The following is a 24,117-nucleotide window of genomic DNA, read 5'->3' as shown; positions in this document are numbered from 1 at the left end:
GTTTTTCATTACTATTCTTTAAGTAAGGAATTTATTCAGATACCTATATAAATCTATAATGACAGTGAGTGCTGTTTACTCTATTTCTGGTCCAGGTGTTTATAAATAAACAGTATCAAGCAGTTATTTCCTTATTTATCTTGTGTTTGCTAGGAGAACTTTGGCTGAACGGTTAGTTTTATCTCCGTTATTTATAAAAGGTACAAAATGTGGTGGGGATTCTTCATATGCTTGACACAGGCCTGTTTCTTATTTAAAACTTTCTGTGTTGGGGCACCTGGGTGGCTCAGTCAGTTAAGGGTCTGACTCTGACTTTTGGCTTAGGTCATGATTTCATGGTTTGTGAGTTTGAGCCTCACATCAGGCTCCATGCTTACATATGGAGGTTGCTTGGGATTCTTTCTCTCCTCCTCTATCTGTCCCCAGCTCAATATCGTGCTCTCTCTCAAAATAAATAAACTTAAAAAATTTTCTTAATAAAAAAATAAAATTCTTTCTGTATTTAAATCAAAGATATTGTATGAATTTAGCATCCGTGTGTGTACTGCTTCTTAATGTGAATTCTAGTTTTATTTACACCTAATGAAACCTAGTGCAAAAGATTCAATGTAAAATGAGAGTATTAGCAATTTAAGATAGGCACAGTTTTGAAGCTTTGGTTAAATCCTATAAAAATGTACAGAGGGGCACCTGGGTGGCTCAGTCGGTTAAGCATCCAACTTCAGCTCAGGTCATGATCTCACAGTCTGTGGGTTTGAGCCCCACATCGGGCTCTGTGCTGACAGCTCAGAGCCTGGACCCTGCTTCAGATTCTGTGTCTCCCTCTCTCTGCCCTTCCCCTGCTCACTCCTCTGTCTTTCTTTCTCTCAAAAGTAAATAAACATAATTTTTTTTTTAATGTACAGAATAGTTTAACTGAGTCTGGCTTACCTCAACTATATTAAAATGGTATTGGCACTGAGAGACTTCTTAGTATGGTGATTAGGCAAAACCACTGATGTGATGTTTCAAAAGATTTATTTGTACAAAAAGCATTTAAAATGTATTATCATATACATATATGTACATATGCATATATATTATCTCAAAATTTTTCTAATAGCAAAATGTGGGCTTCACTGGAAGCCATATTAAAAGGTGTTATTATCTGAAGATCTTATTGAGTTCTCTTTTAAAACATATATAAAATGAGACACTATAAGATCACAGCAACAACTTCAGTAATCTAATATTGAACAAACTTATGTTTTTAGTTATATTGTTTGGAAAAAGGTAAGACATTTAGTCATTTTCCTGCTTGGCAATTAAGAGTTGTTGCAACATCTGTGGCAGAAATCATATGTATTTGTTTTATATTTTTTAATATACCAGAGTTATGCATTGATCTCACTTCTCTTATGGTAGAAATATTTTATTCATTTGAATACCCGTAAGCCTCTGTTTCCACAGGTGAAAGGCTGAGTACATGGAATGGAATGAGTTGGAGATTTGGGTATAGGATCTAGGATTAGGGTAGGAACAACCGAGCCCTATGCAGTAATATTTTATAGAGATAACACGGTGAAGATGTGACGGGGTATAGTGAAGGGTTTTCTTTCTTGCTTTTATAAGGTTGAAAGGGGTAAGGTAAAAATTGTATATGTCTTCTAGTTACATAAAAGTCTTGTTTTCTTTGATTTTCTATCAAAGCTTAGTTAAAAATATAGAAGGAGCATCTTAGAGTTTTTATTGATAGTTCACATCCTTCTGTATTTATTTTGGTGCGTAAAGAATACAAGCACTGCTCATTCTTTCTCAATAAGGATTTTTCTTTTCTGACTTATCAGTAAATGCTAGATGGTGGTCCTTTCATACATGGGAGGGAGTGGCTTCTTGCTACAGGAACGTTCCCCCTACTGATGGGGGACAGAGGTGGCTCCGTCATAATTATTCCTTCTGCAAGCTTTCAGGCTTAGCCTGAGCATATGTGGCATGGGTTGGGGCTAGTCTGAAAACTAATTCTACAACAGTGTCCTGGAGTGGGAGAGCGAGACACTCTGCAATCCTGCATGTTTCTCTTTGTCTTCTTCATGGGTCATTTCACCCACAGGCACCTTTTCACACTGCCGTGACACAGGGGCCAGGACAGCTGTAGTGGCAGGATCCTCTCCTAGGACAACTGAATTCCACTCTGATGAAGGTGAGGGCCCAGGATTTACTCTTTCCTCGTGCCTGGGCAAAGAGTTTTGCTGGTGTATTTCTGGAAGCAGTAAAGTCCATTGAGCTTAATGGTTGGTACCTTTTAGCAATTTACAATCAAGGGAAATGTTCTGAGGATATGTCTTATGTGAAGTATGCTCGTCCAAATGTTTAGATGCGACCCCTGAACTTCCTTTGGAGAATATGTTAGTAAGAAGAGCCATAACAGACCCAATCCAAATCACCTCTCACGAAGGACAAAGGTATAAAGTATGGAGGGCTCTTCCTTCCTGGTGTTTTCAGTGACGTATCCTGCGCAGGGCCCCCCATCCGGGGCTTCTTGCCCTTGTATCTGGGATGTTGCTGCAGCCTGTGCAGCTAAATCTTGTCTCACTGTTACACCGGGGGCAGGGGTGGGGGGGGGGGGGAGGTTGTTGTTGCACTGTGAAAGCACTATAAAGAAACCTCTTATTTACTTTTCTAAAAACAGTCTTCTCTAGGACAGATTTTGGCAAGAGGACTCTCTTCTCATTTCCTTATTGACTAGAAGGTGTCTAAGCATCCCCTTTCAGAAAACAATAATCACATACTTTTTCTGTATGATCTGGTGAAATGGTCTTAATTTTTCTTTTTCTTTTTTTTCAGTTCACACACATGTGAATTCCCACATTTCATTAAGACAATGTATATATGTATTCCTTGTTTCAGTTTAAGCACATTGCTTTGTTAAATGTGTTGAAGAGTTTTCATAACCTGTTCCTACCACTTTAAATTGGATATATTTTTCTTGTTGTTAATGTGAATCCACAAATTTGGAAACTGAGAACCCTGTGTAGAAGGGTGATTGCCTGTTATGTAAAAAGATTCGAATCCTTTCTTTGTGTGTGTGAGTTTAATCAGCCAGCCTTGCTATCGATTTCTTCTGTCATACACTGCCAAATCTTCTATTCAAGTGTTGTGAAAACTCTTTGTTTTTTTCAGGTCGAATGAGTGATTTGAGTGTAATTGGTCATCCAATAGATTCAGAATCTAAAGAAGATGAACCTTGTAGTGAAGAAACAGACCCAGAGCACGATCTAATTGCTGAAATTTTACCTGAGATAATTGAAATAGATCTGTACCACAGTGAAGAAGACGAAGAGGAGGATGAAGAATGTACGAATGCTACTGACGTCACGACCACCCCGTCAGTGCAGTACATAAATGGGAAACAGCTCGTTACCACTGTCCCCAAGGACCCAGAAACAGCAGAAGCTCGGCGTGGCCAGTTTGAGAGCGTTGCACCTTCTCAAAATTTTTCAGACAGCAGTGAAAGTGAAACGCATCAGTTTGTGATGGCTGAAACTGGACAGTCTACTGCTGTGCAACCTAATGAATCGAAAGAGACAACAGAGTCACTTGAACTTACGTGGAGGCCTGAGACTTACCCAGAAACACCAGAACATTTCTCAAGTGGTGAGCCTGATGTGTTGCCCACAGTCCCATTGCATGAGGGAGAAACCACAGAGGGGCGAGAATCAGTTACAGAGAGAGGGCCTGAATTTGATAATCTGGTCCATGAGCACATAGAACCTGTACCTCTGTTTTCTGAAGAGTCTTCAGGAGATGCTTCCATTGACCAAGAATCTCAAAAAATAGTATTTTCAAGGGCTACTGAAGTAACATTTGGTGAAGAGGCAGAAAAAAGCACTTCTGTCACATACACTCCAAGTACAGTTCCAACTTCTGTGTCAGCAGATGTTTCAGAGGAAGTCTCAGTTACCTTCACAGGAAATGCCCTCCCTGATGACCGCTTGTCCACTGTAGAAAGCTGGGCCGAAATAACCCCTAGGGAAAATGCAGAGCTCTCAGTCAGTCCTTCAATTCCCATTCCAGAAGGCTCTGGGGAAGCAGAAGAAGATAAAGATAAAATGTTCACCATAACAACTGATTTCTCACAGAGCAATACTACAGATACATCCATTACTTTAGACACTGGCAAGATCATGATCACAGAAAGTCTTTTTGATGTTCCTGCAACCACCTCTTATTTGATCTCTCAACAACTTTCTGCAGAAGTAGTGCCAACCAAATTTACAGGGGAAACAGACACTTCTGAGTGGGTTTTCAGTACATCTCTTGAAGGAAAGAAGAGAAAAGATGAGGAGGTGGGATCTACAGTTGGATCTGCTACAGTTCAGGTACATTCATCTACACAGAGATCAGATCAATTGATTTTACCCTCTGAATTAGACAGCTCAAATGAAGCTACATCTAGTGGTTCAGCATCTACTGACAGGAGCAGTTTTATGTCCTCGACAAAACCCACACAATCTGAAAAAGAAATGGCAAGGTCTACTCTTGTCTTTACAGAAACAAATGTTTTAGACAGTCTGGGGGCACAGACTGCTAAACCCAGCAGTAGCGGTCACCATGAGGTTCAAGAAGGGCCGTCCACTGTCCCAGGTAGCCCCACCTCTCTCTCCATGGAGCTGGGCTCTGGAGAAGCTGCTGCTGACCCAGAAACTACCACTGTTTCTTCATTTTCATTAAATTTAGAGTCTGAAATTCAAACCAAAAAGGAAGCAGCTGGCACTTTGTCTCCCCATGTGGAAACTATACTCCCTTCTGAGCCAACAGAATTAGCTTTGACTACTGTAATGGACAGGGAGGTTGCTGAAATTATAAGCCAAACATCCAAAGAAAACTTGGTTTTAGAAGTCTCAGGAGAACAACACCATGGGGCAGAGATAAAGGGCTTTTCTACAGATTTTCCTTTAGAAGAAGATTTCAGTGGTGACTTGAGAGAATACTCAACGGTAACTTATCCCATAGCAAAAGAAGAACGAGTAATGATGGAAGGCTCTGGGGACGCAGCATTGAAGGATACCCAGATTTCACTATCACCTGTAATACCTACTTCAGATCACAGCAACCACAGAGCCGACTCAGAAGGACCCAGTGGCACTTTGGTCAGCACTGCTGGCTTCCCTTGGGAAGAGTTTAAAGCCTCAGCTGAGGGCTCAGGTGAGCAGTTGGTCTCAGTAAGCAGCTCCGTGGACCAAGTGTTTCCCAGTGCTGTGGGAAATGTTTCTAGTACAGATCCTCCATTTACTGACCAACGATTGGGAGTAGAAGGTGCTATTAATGAAACTGATACAAGATCCACCATTTTACCAACATCAGAAACTGAAGGTACTGAAGCTGCGACAGAAAAGGGGGGAGTGAAAGTCGCTGTCACAGTCTCAGCAAACTTTCCCCAGACTATGGCGCCAGCCAAATTATGGTCCACACAAGAAGTCAACCCTGTGAGACAAGGAATTGAAAGTGAGACAGTGTCAGAGGAAAAGATTCAGGAGCAAAAATCTTTTGAATTCCCTCAAAGTTCTGTTGCACCAGAACAAACAGTTTTCTATTCACAAACATTTACTGAACTGGGACTCCACACCACAGATTCCCCTACGCTAACGACAAAGAAAATGTACCATCCTGATGAGGAAATGGAGGAGGAAGACATTTCTTTAGTTGATGTGTCTACTCCGGATCCAGAAGCAAAGGGCTTGGCACCCTTCACTGCTGTCCCTGAAGTTACTGAAAAATCCCATTTTTTCTTAGCTACTACCTCAGTGACTGAATCTGTATCCACTGAAAGTGTAGTTACAGATTCACCAATCAAAAAGGAGGAAAATGTAAAACCTTTTCCTGAAGTTATGAGACCAATAATTAAAGAGTCAGATACTGATCTTTTATTCTCTGGGCTGGGATCAGGAGAAGAAGTCTTGGCTACTACAGTATCAGTGAGTTTTACTGAAATGGAACAAATTGTTACCACATTATATCCTCACGCTTCTCAAATGGAGAATTTAGAAACCAGCCTCATAAGTGATACAAGTGAAGGCTATAAGGGAAGAGAAAATGTAGCAAATGAAGTTAAGCCACTCATTTCTAAGACAGAAAACCTTTCTGAAAATAGTGAGACAGCATCCAGCATGACCTTACTAGAAATTTTAAGGGACACCAGAACTGAAGGACCCTCTATGGCACCTCTCACTTTCTCCATAAATACTGAACATCCTCAGAGTCAGACTCACACTTGGGCAGAAGAAATCCAGACCAGTAGACCTCAACTGATGACTGAACAAGTCTTTAACGAGAATTCTTCAACAGCAGAAACAAAAGACACGGCAACCCCTCCCTCTGATTTTCTGGCTAGAACTTACAGTCTTCAAATGGCCAAAGGATTTGTTACATCAGCACCAAAACCATCTGACTTGCTTTATGAACATTCTGGAGAGGGATCTGGGGAATTGGATATGGTTGATTTAGTCCACACTTCTGGAACTACTCAGGCAACCAGGCAAGGAAGCACCACATTTGTTTCTGATAGATCCCTGGAAAAACATCCTGCAGTTCCAAGTGCTAAAGCTGTTACTGTTAATGGATTCCCAACAGTTTCAATGTTGCTGCCTCTTCATTTAGAGCCGAATGAAAGCTCCCCTGATCCAACTAGCACAGTGTCAAATACAGTGTCATATGAGAGGTCCACAGAAGGTGCTGTAGATAGTTTCCAAGACCATTTCAGAGGATTTGAGGATTCCACCATAAAACCTAACAGAAGAAAAGCCACTGAAAACATTATTATAGATCTGGACAAAGAGGACAAGGATTTAATACTGACAATTACAGAGAGTACCATCCTTGAAATTCTCCCTGAGCTGACATCAGATAAAAATACTATCATAGATATAGATCACACTAAACCTGTATATGAAGACATCCTTGGAATGCAAACAGACATAGATCCAGAGGCATTATCAGGACCACACGGCAGTAGTGAAGAAAGCATTCAAGTTCAAGAGAAGTATGAGGTGGCTGTTAACCTTTCTTTAACTGATGAAAACTTTGAGGGCTCTGGTGATATTCTTCTGGCTAACTACACTCAGACAACACATAATGAATCAATGACTTCTGAAGACAGAAGCCACCTAGATCACATGGGCTTTCTCTTCACAACTCGGATCCCTGAAACAGAATTAGATATTTTGCTTCCCACAGCGACATCTCTGACCATTCCTAGTACATCTGCCACAGTTAATCCAGAGATTGAAGAACCAAAAATTGAAGCAAAAGCCGTGGATGATATCTTTGAGTCAAGTACTTTGTCTGATGGTCAAGCTATTGCAGACCAAAGTGAGGTAATATCCACATTGAGCCATATGGAGACACAAGATGAGTATGAAGAAAAGAAATACGTAGGTCCTTCTTTTCAGCCAGAATTCTCATCGGGAACCGAGGAGGCACTGATAGATCCTACACCCTATGTAAGTATCGGTACTATCCACCTCATGGCTCAGAGTTTAACAGAGGCATCTAATGTGATGGAAGGATCCGGTCCCTCAGATTACACTGATACCTCAGCACTTACCGCTTTTGCAAAGTTGTCCTCTCAGACACCATCATCTCCACTTACTGTCTACTTAGGCAGTGGAGCCTCTGAACATGCAGAGGGCCCCCAGGCAAGTGCTCTGCCAGGCACAGATGTCGGCACATCTCCAGTGTCTCCAGGAAAACTTGCAGATACTGAAGTGCCTTTCACATCATCGAGGGAAGAGTTCATTCACATAACTGAGCCTCCATCCTTATCTTCTGACACTGGATTAGAACCGTCAGAAGATGAAACTAATCGTAAATTATTAGGACAAATGGAAGCTTCTCCCACAGAACTGATTGCTGAAGAAGGAACTGAGATTCTCCAAGATTCCCAAAACAAAACCAACACTCTGCTTTCTGGAGAAATGGTCAAGGTGTTTCCCAGTATTAGAAAACCCGAGGCTGGGACTGTGGCCACAACTGCAGGTGAAATTAAGTTAGAAGGTGCTACACTGTGGCCACATTCTACTTCTGCTTCTGCAATGTATGAAGTTGAGGCAGATGTCGTGCCTCAGCCCAGCCCACAGGTTTCTGAGAGGCCCACCATTTCTTCGTCTCTGGAAATAAACCCTGAAACACAAGCAGCTTTGATCAGAGAGGAGGATCATACAGTAGCAACATCAGAACAGCAAGTATCAGCAAGAATTCTTGATTCCAATAATCAGGCAACAGTAAGCATTGCAGAGTTAAATACTGAGCTTGCAACACCATCATTTTCCCTTCTGGAAACTTCTAATGAAACCAGTTTCCTGATTGGCATTAATGAAGAGTCAGTGGAAGGCACAGCAGTCTATTTACCAGGTAAGGTTGCAACATTGATAAATCTGTTTCCAAACTCGGAAACAGTCCCTTGGTCCTAACATGTATATATATGTATATAATTTTTACTGTGATATTAAATCAGTGCAGATTTTTATATTATTCACATAACACCAGGACAGGCCACAGTATTGAGTTCATAATTAGATGCAAAGAAAGTAAGTATATATTATTTCTGGGCTTTATAGATATTCTTTGTATTTTTCTGGGTTTTAGAAACAACATATAATTGTGACCTAGGAAATGTGAAATTGTTAATGGTGTAAAAATTTAATTTGGTTTTACTCATAACTAAAATATTGCCTTGTCATATGTCCTGTAGTTATACATCTTAGTTTAAAAACAGGAAAAAAAATCTCATTTTTAAAAATCTCTCATTGATGGGTGCTATTATGGCGATATCAAAATCTGTCAGGCCTTTAAAATTTGAGAGTAGTAAATAACTCTAATAAACATTCACGTAGTTTGTGCAATATCAGTTATCAGTCCATACTTTCATGTAATTTCCTTGCTCCAGATAGTCTGCATAATACCTCGCCAGAGTGGGTATATATTTACGCCCTGCCTGTCAAAAGAAGATTTCTATTTTTTTACTGAATGGATAGAAAGCATGAATTTGATACTGGTTCAATAAACTCTCTCATTTGGTCTTCACAAAAATGCTGTATTATTATTATCATCATCCCTTTATTATTATCATCCCTATTTAAATGCATGGGAGGTGGATGTTCAGAGAAGTTCTGTAATTTGCTCAGGGTTGCATAGCCACACATGCCATGGCATAGGTGGGATTTGAACCCAGGTCAACACCACCCCAAAGTCCATGGTCTTCTCATTGCTCTTTGCTGGTTTCCTATTAATATAGTATAACAATGAATAATCGGTATTTAATTATTTGTAAACCAGAAACCTTGGGATATTTACTTTGTAGAATTTATTTTCCTTTTAATCTAGCTTGATAATATTGAAAAGCCTGCTCTAATGGTATTTTCCAGTAATGTTATTTAAATAACTATGTCAGTGGAATCCACAAATGTCCATTACCACCTAGCCACTACCTAGAAAAAGGAAAAAAAAAATCAGTATCTCAAGGGCTGTGTTGTTGAAAATATGTTTTATTTTAATGAATATGTTTTCCGGCATGGCTGTACTTAGAATTATTCTCCTGATCGTTTCAATGTTATCTTTTTGTACCTACCGTTAATGCTTCAGCTTGTTGTGCTTCGGATAGAGTAAAATAATTGTAAAGTGCAACTTTTATAAATGACTCAAAGTATTTTCTGAAGAAAACTAATCAAAGGTGGTTGATGGAATTTTTCACTGTCACTGTATATTTAGCCTGTAAATGATAACCTAGTAATCTGGCCAATATTTATTCTTTTGCAATTTCGCTGCAAATACTTCAGGTTGGTGAAAATATAATACAGAAATCATTGGTAAATCACAGAGAGAGAATTCGGTTTGACAAATGAGTGAGAAATGTGTGCCAGTGATGCAGCCCACAATGTTTACCTAGAATTAGAGCCTACGTCTTCACTGCGAAGCCAGTTGTCACTTCAGGCAAATTTGGTAAACAGCAGCGCATAATGGATTGCCTGGTCTATCGGTTGCAGGTTCAACTTTCGAAGAGTAATACAAACTGTTTAGGGAAGAATAAAATTTGCCAAAACAAAACTTTTCTCCTAATCCCAACTACTTTCAGTTCACAGAAAGCCCCCCGCTTTCTTGCCAAGTCCTTGTCCCATACTCTCAGCATGGTGTCTGGAGCCTGTGGTGGAAATAGTAACAGAATTTCATAGTCGTGTGGCACGGCACAGTTTTAGCAAGCGCTGTCGCATAAGTGTCACTCTGGTTTTGCACTGAGGGCAGCACGTAGATGTGTTGTTGACAGCATCCTTGACCTACAAGCAGTGTACTTTCCGAGGCAGAAGGCTAAAATGGCTAGGGAGATTTTACATATTTTTAGGACTATAGGAGAAAGAGTCTTAGAATAATTGGGGTCATTTTTGGAGAAGTAGGTGTAAGCATCTGATTATAATGTTGAACCCCCAGAGTCGAGTGTATTATCTGTCAAGTCTTTCTCATAGTCTGGGATTTACTTAACACTCAGAAAGTTTGAGTTTGACGTTCTCATATGGAAAGGCTCAGTTGTCTTCCACAGCAGTGCTCGCTTATTCAAATATTCCTGAGTTTATGTTTCATGACTAGACATCTTTTTTCATGTGTAATTATTTCAGGGTTTCGGGACTCAGGATTCTTGAAAATACAGTTTTTCGTCCAAATATATCCTATTTCAATTATTTTGTAGAACTTTCAACTCTTATCTGTATTTTTGTACATTTTGAAACATAGGGGATCCTGAAAAAGTAAAGTAATAAACATAAGTGATTCATGCAAATGCAATTATCCAAGCAATATTACAGAAGAATATACGTGTTCAAACTATGTAAAAGTATTTGCATTTAGAAAGCATATTTTAAAGGTTTTTCTTCTCAGAAATTTGTGTCTGTCACCTTTACATTTATCTTCTAGGAGTGTCAATGTTATTTGTGTTTGAATAAGAAAACTGTAATAAAACTTTGGGGTTTCAAAAAAATTGGGGGTTTCATTTTAGGTGAGGTGTTTGTCTTTGGGTTTGTTTTTGTACAGTAGAGTTTAATTTATGTGTTGCTTTTCTTCAAGTATAGTTTAAAGGAGTACATTTGGAACGTGTTTTTGGAAAAAGCATATTAATGTAGCAGAAGAGACTTCAGTGCACACTTTCGAAGAAAAACAGTTTCTGAGCATTAAGTGGTAAAAGGCAATAATAATTCAAATGATGATAACCAGCCAAACTGCTAAAAAGAATGCATGTTCTGTGTATCCAGCCATTTCACATGAACTAACCTCGTTTAAAAGAATACATTTTCCATTCACTGTGCACATATGTGTAATCATTTTTGACTAAAATCAATTGCCATTATCATGCCGACTAAATCTGCAGTAGAATATGTTAGTTGCCAGATACTGTACAAAATATTGTTTAAAAATAATGATGACTGAATCCCAGAAATGAATAGATGCAATTCGTAACAATTAGTTATAATGCCAAGAAACACTCCAGAGAGTAAAGTTAATGCTAATTTTTGTGTGTAGTATCTAAATTGCTATGGTAAAGCTTATATTTATGGTAGCAATAAGTGGCAATTTATGCTGAAATACACTGAAACTTGGATATGAGCCTAACTGCCTTTCTTACTTTCCTGAACATGGTAGGACCTGATCGTTGCAAAACGAACCCGTGCCTTAATGGAGGCACCTGTTATCCTACTGAAACTTCCTATGTATGCACCTGTGTGCCAGGATTCAGTGGCGACCAGTGTGAACTGGGTAAGATGTTCTTGCCTGAAAGAGTGTGATGCTTTTCCAGAAGATATATTGGGGCAGAATTTATATTGCCCAAAGGATTTCATAAAAACCCGTTTGTGGATGAATTATTTGTTAAATGATGTTAAAATCATAGAGTAATTCAAGTAGAGTCTGGGAAATGGGGACAGGTGTTTACGGAATTTTTGTTAATATACCCAAAACTCAGTGAAGCTACCTGAGGTGATTTGTGTCTTTTTATAGTTTTTGTAGGTAGGCTTTACAAATGGAAAGTTGCATAAATAGTAAGGAAATACTTTAATCTATTTCCCTCAGTGGACATATCAATAATCAATTTAAATACAAAATAACTTTAGAAAGCTGTATTTAAAAATTAGGGAGTTTGGGAGTGGCTGGGTGACTCAACCAGCTGAGCGTCCAACTTTGGCTCAGGTCATGATCTCATGGTTTTTGAGATCAAGCCCGCATCGGGTTTTCTGCTGTCAGTGTGGAGCCTGCTTCGGATCCTCTGTCCCCCTCTCTCTCTGCCCGTCCCTTGCTTGCACTCTTTCTCAAAAATAAATAAACATTAAAAAATTAGGGGGTTTAGCTTTTGTGTTTTGAGCTAACTCGTTCCTCTGGGGTGGAATTGGCCCTGGTCTCCAGAGGCTAGCCTAACCCACCTGTACCTCAAGAAGTTGTAAAGTTTCTGTCCTCCTCTTTTTTGGGTTTCAAGAAGTATATTATCTCTTTACTAAATCAGTTCCTTTCACTGTCATTCTTATTTTGGTTTCCTTTTCTTTAAAAAAAAAAAAAAAAGACTCCAGTTCTGATTTGACTAAATATAGACCTTTCCTCTGAGAAAAGAGATGATGGAATACATTGGACAGGTGATCCTTTTAGAGGTACCATAAAGATTTTCTCATACAATTTAGTAAAGAAAGCCCATGATAACACTTTAGATTACACAAAAATACTGAGATAAAATTCTCAACACTCATTTTAAAAGAGTGCTTGTCTTGTGAAGTTTTCTTCAATGTTTATTCACTTATTTTTGAGAGAGACAGAGTACAAACGGAGGAGGGGCAGAGAGAGAGAGAGACAAAGATTCTGAAGCAGACTCCAGGCTCTGAGCTGTCAGAACAGACCCCAGCGCAGGACCTGAACCCACGAACCATGAGACCATGACCTTGGCCAAAGTTGGACGCTTAACCAACTGAGCCACCCAGGCACCCCAAGAGTGCTTATCTTTAAAAAAAAAGTTAATAGAGCTGGTAAGCTCTATTTCTGTGTTAATTAGTAGGGATGTAGAGGTAGCAATAGAATGCATTTAAGGAATAACTAACATCTTAAATGTCATATTTACATATATATGTATAAAAGCGTCTATTTGGCTCCCATTTTGTTTTACATTAAAATCACTTGAAAATAGTTTAGTGAGTTAATATATGTGAAGCCGTTAGAACAGTGGCTGGTACTTAGCAAGCATCATAAAAGTGTTTGATATCACTACTATATGATATCATCATTACTGAGGCCATTTCTTTAGGTACCAATACGTTATATACCTCTTGGAAATTTAATTTACTTTGTATATTTATATAGTTTAATACTCTTTTATTTAATATAAACATTAATTAAATCTTTAGTGGAATTGGAAAATGGTATGGGAATAAAGCATTAATTTCATCAGAGATCATACGGGTCTGGGTAGAAAAGTTGCATTCAGTATTGCATTTAAAGTTAGGAGGATTTTGATGGCTGGTGGGGGAGACACAGACACAGCAAACATAAGTACAGACACTGCAAACTGCAGAATGCATTTGAGTGACTGCGAGTATTGACGTAGGCCTATTTATGGGTTTGTGGGAGAGAAACGTATTAGAAGAAAATACTTGAAAGGAGGTTAGATCTGGATACATCTGAGAAGATTCTCAATCCAAGAGATTACTTCCTATTCTAGTAGAGTGATTCTTAGACTTTAGCATCATCAAAATCATGTGGGGGACTTCTACAACACCAATCATTGGTGTTCCCATCCCCCACAGGGTCTGATTCTGTAGGTCTGGGGTGGGCCTGGGAACCTGCATCTCTAACATTTTCAGTTGATGCTGATGCTGCTGGTTCAGGGACTACATGTAGAAGATCTCTGCCCTGGGTGGTTGGCATCTATGGAAGGTTTGGAAGCCAAAGAGTAAATTATCATGACTGCTTTTGAAGGAGATGACAATCAGAATGAAGGATGTACTGGAAAGGAAAAGGCCCAGAGGCGGTAAGGCCAGTTACATATTTTTAGTATTCCACAGGTGAGGTAATCAAAGCAGGAGCCAGGATTGAGTGTGGGAAACCCATACAATTCTTTATCAGTTTCAGCATTCATGTGACTCATCTAAAAGCAATGGAGACAATGACCCTCTTATGAATAACTTTGAAATTTTCCTCGAGTTGCCAGATTTGGCAAATGAAACGCAGGAAGGTCAGTTAAATTTTAATTTCAGATAAAAAAAGAAAAGAATAAATTTTTATTGTAAGTAGGCCCTAAATATAGCATGGGGCGTATTTATACTTAAAAATTATTATTAAATCTGAAATTAAGATTTAATTGGCTGTTCTGTTCTTTATCTGGCAACCTTATACTAAATGGGATCCTTTGACCTTTTCTGAAAATACTTTTGTGGCCTTTTATGATTTTATTTCAGATTTTGATGAATGTCACTCTAACCCCTGTCGCAATGGAGCCACGTGTGTTGACGGTTTTAATACATTCAGGTGCCTCTGCCTTCCAAGCTATGTTGGTGCACTTTGTGAACAAGGTAAGAGCTGTTGCAACATTTGGAGGATGAAAATTATTGATATTTCATTTCCAATGTTACTTCTAGACAGCTTTTTGTCATAATTATTTGGGTGTTTTTAGCAATGTTGGCTATATGGCAAATTTTTTCCTGCAGGGGAAATTCACAGGTTACCTAACTATGTTAGGTTTCCTTACGTGTCTGTACGTAGCTCACAACACCTGAAAAACAGTGTTGACTCGGTCACTGATGTTTTGTTGATAAAATAGAATTTTCAGACAGGAACACTTAGCTGAATTTCAAAACATCTAGCCAACAAAAGGAACGTTGTTGTAAGTATTCTTCCTGAGGACAAACTAGGCATTGACCTTAATCCATCTTTGTGGCTTGTACCAAGGAGTATGGAATTCAATATTGGTTGCCTTTATTTTCTTCTCCTAAGCACTTGAAGGTCAATGGGCTTATTTTTCATAGGTAATCACCTCTGGAGAATGAATTGTTATAGTTGTAGAATACATTAGCTTTGGCTTGGCAAACATTATGTAAAAGGTATTATAAATCTGCTCAACCCGGAGTTTTCTTACTAAAGAAGCATCTACTTTTTCTGAATGAAACAAAGGCCTATGTTCAGGATTGCTTGAATCTCATGATCCCTGTAATTTGTATTTTATGGCCAACCTGAGAGTGTATTTTAGGTGGTTAATGGTAACATTTCTTAGTCATCAATCAGAAACACATTGCATCCTCAGCTTTGAAATGTCTATTTCCTTTACTTAAAGTCATACAGTGGTTTGGCTTTGAACAAAGTGCCTAGTGCCAAACTTCTGTTCCACCAGACAGAACGAAAATGTATTAGACGCTCAGACACATTGGTCTGGCCCCACATTCTGCTTTGCAATGTTAATCCAGACGTCACCACAGTTAGAACAAAACTGAAAGCAGCATGTATTGAATTGCCGAAGAGGATGGGTGATGGCTCCATTTTTAGGTGTTTTTTTTTTTCTTTCTCTCTATTGCATAGGATGAATCTGTTTTAAAATTTGAAAGGTAAATATGCAAATTGACTAAGCAAGATCCTTTTCTTAAAGAAAACATTACTGTTTTCTTCAAAAAGATACCATTTTTTGAAGAAAACAAAAGTGTGAGATATGTGAAACATCAGCTATCTTAAAATGATTCTGGCTTCCCTTAGTTCAAGTCCAAGGAGCAACTCAAAAAATCATTCATTCAACAAATGTTAACTGAGCACCTACTATCTTCCAAGTGCTGTCCTGGGCACTGGAAGTAGAACTTTGAGCAAAACAGACAAGGTCCCCAATCTTGGTGATTCAGTGTAATTCTTGGCAGGGAATAAAAAGAGATGTTATTTGTTGAATGCCTTGTAGTTTACCAGATGTTTCCAGGTACATCATTTTGTTTAGTTGACAGTATTTCTTTGTGGGAAGCGGGCCAGAAATTGAGGCTCAGAAAGGAAAAGTGATGTGTTCAAGGTCACACAACTAGTAAATTAGAGAGTGGGGAAAATGAACCTAGGCTGCTTTATAAAGCCCAGATTTTTCTTGATATCTTCACACTTCAAAAGTAACTCTTATGGATAAGCATTTTATTTATGTCTATCTTAAAAAGGTTTTGTTTTTTTTTTCTCTCATTTCTGGTGCCACTAGCTTTCGGGTACATTCTATTTTGTCTTAAAGCAAGTGTACTTTCATCCACATCATTTGCTGAGAAACAGCTATCCCAGTCTGTTTACCCGATTGCAGCTGTGCTCCTGTGATTTATTGCCAGGACACTGAAAGATTTTTTTCTCCTCTTTTCAGGTTGCCTAAGAACAAATATTTTTTTCATTAACAGCAGCATTGTTGTCTAAACAGTTTTCTATCCAAATTTTAGTGATGACTATGTTGTTTCTTCAGCTGACCCTTTCTTCTCTGCATTAGTAACTTCCCAAGTCCCAGTAACTCTGGAATAGGGGAAATGTTTTGGTAGAGTGATAATGGAAATAAAATTCTAGAAGGGGATCTTACAACAATATGGAAACAATTCTGTACACACAGATTGCCCCACACTAAAGTCATTGATACAGCTTGCCAGCAAGAAGTGCCTAAATGTTAACAGTTTCTTAAGGCTTGACGGCTATGTGTCACAGATGTTGAAAATGTTACCTACATGACATAAAGAGAATACATTTTTTTTTAATTTTTTTTTCAACGTTTATTTATTTTTGAGACAGAGAGAGACAGAACATGAACGGGGGAGGGGCAGAGAGAGAGGGAGACACAGAATCGGAAACAGGCTCCAGGCTCCGAGCCATCAGCCCAGAGCCTGACGTGGGGCTCGAACTCACGGACCGCGAGATCGTGACCTGGCTGAAGTCGGACGCTTAACCGACTGCGCCACCCAGGCGCCCCTAAAGAGAATACATTTTTAGTAAAATTGCTCTAAAGTGATAGTCTTGGCTTCTGTAGCCATGAACCAGAATTATCGTACCCTTCCTTACCATAGCCAGCACACCCAGGCAAAACTGAATCTGGGTCTTCATCATGTAATCTATGAGTTATAGTAGTTTTAAAGCATAAGAAGAATTTCTATATGTATGATTTTTAAGAAAATATCATCCAAATGTGTTTCTTTTAATAAATGAAATGTGTATCATGTTATTTTTAGATGAGATTGGAAGAACAAACAGGCTGCTTCCAATAACCCCTATCAGAATAGCATCCTTAGGAGATGCTCTTTGACACCTAGTCCTTCCTTACATATTTATTGAATGCATAAATAAAAGTTATGTAAATCCATATCGACATTTGATTTTTTTTCAATAAAAAGTTTATTGAGTGGCATTTGCACATATATTCATAATCATCAGGATTGTAAATCTATGGTTTCAATAGTACAGATGAGGGGCGCCTGGGTGGCTCAGTCGGTTAAGCGGCCGACTTCGGCTCAGGTCATGATCTCGCGGTCCGTGGGTTCGGGCCCCGCGTCGGGCTCTGTGCTGACAGCTCAGAGCCTGGAGCCTGTTTCAGATTCTGTGTCTCCCTCTTTCTCTGACCCTCCCCTGTTCATGCTCTCTCTCTCTGTCTCTCAAAAATAAATAAATGTTAAAAAAAATTAAAAAAAAATAGTACAGATGAAAAAATAAATACATACAAACATATATACGTACATAAACAAACATACAAACAAACTTCCAGTTTGGACCTGGGTTCTGATAGAAATATACTCACCTGTTAACTGAGAAAGGTGTTGTAGCAATGATGTGGTTGTGCATCTAAATTTTATGATCATTTAGGATTTTTGGTATAAGGGAAAACATATGTAACGATAACCTATTTTAATGATAAAAGACAAATAAAGAAAACTGGACTAAAGCCATTGGGTTAATAGAGGATATGAGTGTGTAGAAGAATTGTTTTAAACTTCCTATTCAATAAGTTAAGGATTCTCTAGAATTTTAAGCTGTCTTAAATAAATATTAATTCCCATGGTTAAGGAAAGCTATGCTTTTATAATATCACATTATTGACTTTGGCAGTAAGAGTTTTCTAAAATTCTTTCCAATTGTCCTCCCCTATAAACTAACTCCCTCTTATATGAAGATTCGTTTCCTCCCCACCCCTCCTGCCTCACCTCTAAATTCTTCCACATGAATATTGCAAAAGGAAAATTGCTACATCCAAGTAGCCAAATTACATTTCATTCTTCGGGGCTGAATGCTACTTTTATACCAAACCATCTAACTGTGTCTCTAGTCCTTTCCTATGAGATTTGGTGGTCTCCAAACAACACTTGAATAAAACTTAAAACCTCCAGTGCACGTTATTTAAACCAATTAGTCAGCTGGCTGTAACTAACAAGACTGGATAGACTAAACTGAAATACAGACTGCTCCCAGAGATGAGCTGCATCTGTTGTATGACTATCGTCTAAATCCCTGGAGCCAGGAAAACATTAAAATCTCTCAGAATTCATACTTTCCCACAATTATAGAAAGGGGAATAAATGGTGTGAGAGTCAGGAGACAATTTGACTATCAATTTGGCCACTAAGCCTGACCTATAAAGCAAACATTTATTTCATCTAGTAGGATTTTGTTTCCTTCATCAACTAGTAAGATTTGGGGATGGGGGGATGGGTTAATAGGTAATGTGGGAAGTTTTCCCGGTACCTAAAACTCCACAAACATTGCAGTTTTGTTAGTTCTTATGTGTAACTAGTTCAGTATGTTTGTGAGATATGTTTTGTGATAGTCAAAATCATTTCCATTGCTCATCATTTAATACATACACTTTAACCCCACCTGTGAGTGGATGAGTCTGAGAGAAGGTTGCCGGTGACAAGGCGGTGCTGTGAGCAAGGCTGCTTTCCTGTGAAAATATTTAAAAAACTGGCAATCTAGAATCTCTATAGAAGGTATAGCTGCATCTTACTGCCTGTTTAAAATTTAGGTATATTTGAAAAATGTTCTCATCCCACCAGGATACTGGTTATGGTATGCTTGTTACAAAAGAGAAAAAAAATATGCATATGCATGTGTGGCGTGATGGGATGTGACTTCTGCTATTTCTTTCTAAAGAAACTTAAAATCATGATGCATTTGCACAAGGAATTACCTATACTTCCTGTCCTTTGGGGAAGAAGGCACGCAATCCTAGCTGTATCCCATCCTAGCTGTATCCCAGAAGCTGCCTACCGATGAAGAATTTTTTTTTCTCTCGTTGTAAATCTTACTTGACAAGATCCCGTGGCCACCCAGCTATCTCTCTGGGAAGTGGTAAAGGAACTACTTCCAGAGACTTTGAAGTCCTTCTTCAAATAGAGCATTCATAATCCTATTAGCCGGAATTCTTATCTTATCACTTGAATGATTCTCTTCAGAAAAGTTGTGTTGGTAAGGACTTAGCCCCAGTTGCTTCACAAATGAGTCAGTAGACATTGCAGCCTAAGAAGTTTTGTCTGGCCCCTCTTCCAGTTTTCTTTCCTGCTGAAACTGGCTCTAATCAAGGAAACTGCAGTTAGATACTGACTTTTCAGTCCAGAGATGTACAGTCACCCGCTAGGCAGGAATCAGTTGGGCTATCATTATCATACTTTCTTCATCATCGTGATCAAATTTTCTTCATACGTAATTTCAGGGACATTGCATTGATACTGGCTTAGGTCTTCTTACTAGCACTTAGATCCCTGAGGCAAGATGGAATGACGTAGGTGAGTTTAATAAGCTCCTGCCTTGTTTCTTCCAGACACAGAGACGTGTGACTATGGCTGGCACAAATTCCAAGGGCAGTGCTACAAATACTTCGCGCATCGGCGCACATGGGACGCAGCTGAAAGGGAATGCCGTCTGCAGGGCGCGCATCTTACAAGCATCCTGTCTCATGAAGAACAGATGTTTGTGAACCGTATGTAGCAAGCATACTAAGGTTTTGAAGCTCACTCAGTGTCACCATCTTAGTTTTCTTTGCATCTAACTGAGCAGAAGTAGCATTCTCCGTTGCATTTTGATTTACTAAGTCCCTCATCTGAACTACTTAAAAGCCTCTCTCCTACATGAGTCCCCTACTTTGAGAAATACTCACCTCTCACATAGGAAGGCATTTCCTGATCTGCCAGCAGTAGGTGAAACAGCACCCTGTAGGTTGAGTCATATGAAATTGCTATTTGATCATTTTTTGACTTACCAAAATGGCCCCTTCTTATGGTTCCATCTCATTCTTCTCAGCTGCTGTCGTAGTTTCTATTTTGAAGATGTGCATATGTTGTCTAAAGTTAAAGACAAAATTGCTTCCAGTTATATTTATCCCACTAATTAAATCTGAATTTGTAATAGCACCCTAATCCTACCCTCGGCACAAAATTGGTTCTTATCCACACCGCTAATGGTTTTAAGCCATAGAAAGTGGGCTTCATGTTAAGGGCATGAACAAATGGAGACTGAAAGCTAATGAAACTTACTACCAGAGCTGTTGAATAACTCCTTAAACTAGAACAAAGAGGAGAGCAGCTTGCTTTTATGTAGAGAATATGTAGAAGTTTTTTGCTTATGAAGCATTGTTTGATGCTCTGTTAAATATGTTCTCATAAAGCCTGCTATCTTTTAGAAGTTTGATAGTTAATTTGCAATTTGGATGGAGGTTCATTTAACTTTTTTGCATGGTATTCTTGCCAGTGACTCATCTATGATGAAAGTAATTATTTTTGAGGATAATTTTGCAGGACTATCTGGTCTAGGTATTCATTGTTTGAAATGCTTTGAGAAAAAACATGTGGCTTCCAAAGTGAGGCTAGTATGGGAATGATCTGTCACATTTTATCAGGTCACTGAATTTTTGCCAATGGCATAGCTTAATAAAAAAATGGAAAGTTTTTATCATGAGTAAGGCTGGAAAAAATATTTAATTATAGGAAACTGCTAGGGAAATTATTTTCTTATGTCTGATATTTTAATGTTTCTCAATGTTTGTGAATTAGCTTTTTAGTTTAAAGCACACTGGGCAGAAGAACAAAAGATAGTTAGACTATGAGAGATTTTTATGAGCAACTAAACAAAAATCCAGCCAGGAAAGAGGATGCATGATTCACTCTGAAAATAATTTTCTTTAATACATTTCATCCATATATGGGAAAGGTAGTAAAAATATCTGTGTTGTTTCCCCTCTCTTAGGTGTGGGCCATGATTATCAGTGGATAGGCCTCAATGACAAGATGTTTGAACATGACTTCCGTTGGACCGATGGCAGCACACTGGTAATGTTGACTGTGCATGAAAAATGATACCAATTCTAGGGCCTTAGTACTGTGTGCTGATTGCGTGTTACAGAGGGTGTATTTGACTGGAGACCAGTTAAGTGACTTGATCAGGGTCACTCAGTGAAATAAATGAGTGTTAGAATGGAGTTCCATGCTAACTGATCCACAAACAGTGCTCCCATCACTGTGGCTCTCTTTGAAAGAGCAGCACATCAGACTCTGTTGAACTGGAAAACCACATAATCAGCAGAATTGCCTTAAGTTTGTCTTTCAGATGGTTATCTTTGCTTTTTATAGCTTCAAAGGAAAAAGGGAAAGAATAAATGTAAGAGAAAAGGCCTTTAAAAAAATACCTTTCTCTCTTACATAATTTCACTGGAAATCTGCTATATGGCATGGCTCATTTTTATCCAAACCAAAATGCTCATTTTTTTCATCTTAAGAAAGATTGTTGAATTATGATCTTGTGGATTTTCTTCCACTCAAACTGCTAATTACATAGTTTTGAGCTTTCTTTGCTTCTTAAAGAATGACTTGGTAATACTGGCCAGAACCTTGAGTAGGCTGAAATGAGATTCTTAGGACTGCTGAACCTGTTTTGAGTCACTATTCTAGATACATGTGAGTGTAATTTTTTTAGAAATAGTTCAAGTGTGGTTAGCTATACTAGTGGTTCTAGGCCCTGGCTGTTCATTGGAATCACCTGGGGAACATAATTTAACAACTGGTGCCTAGGCATCAGCTCAAATTCATTAAAGCAAAACCTCTGGCAGCTATATTTTCCACGTGCTCTCCAGGGTGATTCTAAAATGCAGACAAGTTGAGATCCACTGGGCTAAACGATAGGTATAAATTCAGTTCTAAATTAGAGGAATAGCAGGAAAAATTAAAAATAATTTTTAAGCTCTTATGTTTAAATTTCATTCATTACCTGCTACTCATCTGGATGTAATGAGTTTGGCCAAACGTAAAGTTCGTCCTAGAACAGATGCCGAAATAACCTCTGCTTTTGGAAGTTCTACTCTGTTCGAGAAAGCTTTTCTGTGTTCTTGTGGACATACCACTCAGGTCATCTCTGTGTCAGTTGCCATACTCAGCATTTTGCGTGTGTTTATTCCCCCGTAATAATCTTTAAGAGAGGTATTAAGTGTTTTACAGGTAAAGAGAGGGAATGTCAGTTAGGTTGAGATTTTTGCCCAGAGTCACAATTCTACTAAGTGGCAAAGTCAGGATGTGAACTCAGGCCTGTCTCCAAAGCCATGCTTTATTCTGGCTGACACATCCTTGATTTGAAAAGGTATGCCTTATTACATTTTGCTTTGAGCAACCCTAAAATAAAGTCTGGCTTACCCTCTCTCCGTCATCACTCCTTATGTTTAATCAGCACTATTTGCCATTCAGGTTCATAAGTAGGTTCTTTGGCAAGATGCAGAAAAAATAGGGAAGGTAGATTGTAAAATATATTCCCAATAAGATCTATCAACCATATCCTCTGGATCAATACTCATTGTTCTCTCATTGTCCGAAGTGGATGGTATATCTGCAAAAGTTGCATCTGTGTATTTTTGTTTTGCTAAAATAAATAAATATTTCAGGGAGGATAATTTTGGTCAGTTAGACTAATGACGATTGGTATGGTGTGAATCCTTCTGTATTTGAACTGTAATTGAAGATAAACTATTTTGATTTTACTTATAATGTGTATGTGAATATAAAATTAAAGGATTTTTTATGTATGTTATAGATAGTTAAGACTTTTTATAATTTTGCAAATGTATTTTATACAGTATAGGCATTTAACGAGTTTTCTTTTGTTGAATGAATACTTCAGTCCTATGGGGTAACTTGAGTCTTAAGAACCACCATTAAGTCTTCCTCCCACACATGTTCCTTTACACATAGCCCACTGAAAAGTACAAGTCCTAGGAGGTCCCATCTGTATTACAGAAGTTAGAACTCCAAGAACTCAGGTAGGGCTCTGGTTGGTGCTTATTTGTTCCTTGCAGACCTTAACCACAGCTTATCTGAAAGTGTACCTCTATGTTCTCGCTCTGAGCCTGGCATTTGGCGAGGTGTGGTATATGTAAAGTCTGCCATTTGCTACATACTGACCTTATCAGGCCAAGTCCCCAACTTCAATTTCTCATTGGTTCTATGGAACTGATTTGTCTGTTTTCATTCTTAGCATTTTTGTGTGTTACAACATGTTTATTCTGGTCATTAGCAGTTCAGCTTTTCAAAGAAGTAGTTTTCTTGCCTGCTTTTTACTATTTATGGTGTCTAGGACAAGGCCCTTATACTACCTATGAACTTGGTTAATGACACTGAATCTTGACTTCTAGCTGGCAGCTGGGTGAGGTCTATAAAACATCTTAGGGAATGTTCCTTTCCTGTCAAATGCCATTCAGGTGAGCTTGATTCATCAGATGTCATTATTCCACTATGCCAAAGCAAGCCAAGTCAACTTTTTTTTTTTCTTTTTTCTTGTGGTCTGTGTCCATTAAGTTTCAATGGACTGTGAAAAATACTGTATAAAAATAACTTAATTGCCATTTCCATGGCCTAGACTGGTCCTAAACTTGGTAAGTAAGCAAGAATTGCACTTTGCAAGAGAGAAATATATTGATCTTCCTAGGAAATTTTCAGGGGAAGATAACATGACCTCATGTAGGTAACTGTACAGTGTAAACAAGAAACTTACCCTAAATGAGTTCATGTTTTTACATTGAAACCTAAGGATTATGAAGAGAGCATCAAGTGAGGGTCTTGGTTTGAAGAAGTGAGCAGATGAATTACATAAATAAGCAAAGCGTATCAAAGAAAC

At 38.6% G+C, this 24,117-nt stretch overlaps 1 protein-coding gene across 4 annotated transcripts in view; it reads left to right on the top strand.

The window, feature by feature from the left end:
- The window catches only part of VCAN (versican), a 110,701-nt gene that overhangs the window by 63,662 nt on the left and 22,922 nt on the right, over positions 1–24,117 (top strand). For 2 of the 4 annotated variants that reach the window (XM_086697362.1, XM_086697369.1), the window contains 5 exons: positions 3,160–8,388; positions 11,662–11,775; positions 14,451–14,564; positions 19,787–19,945; positions 21,208–21,290. In XM_086697362.1, coding sequence (XP_086553488.1) covers positions 3,160–8,388; positions 11,662–11,775; positions 14,451–14,564; positions 19,787–19,945; positions 21,208–21,290 — 5,699 coding nt within the window. The remainder of the gene's footprint in view (positions 1–3,159; positions 8,389–11,661; positions 11,776–14,450; positions 14,565–19,786; positions 19,946–21,207; positions 21,291–24,117) is intronic. The other 2 variants (XM_086697379.1, XM_086697386.1) reach the window with 1 other exon arrangement.

Source organism: Puma concolor, chromosome A1 (assembly GCF_028749965.1).
Source record: "Puma concolor isolate L17-30 chromosome A1, mPumCon1.1.hap2, whole genome shotgun sequence".
Classification (NCBI taxonomy): Eukaryota; Metazoa; Chordata; class Mammalia; order Carnivora; family Felidae; genus Puma; species Puma concolor.
The sequence above is the reverse complement of the archived record's forward strand: the minus strand, read 5'-3'. Positions and strand labels throughout refer to the sequence as shown.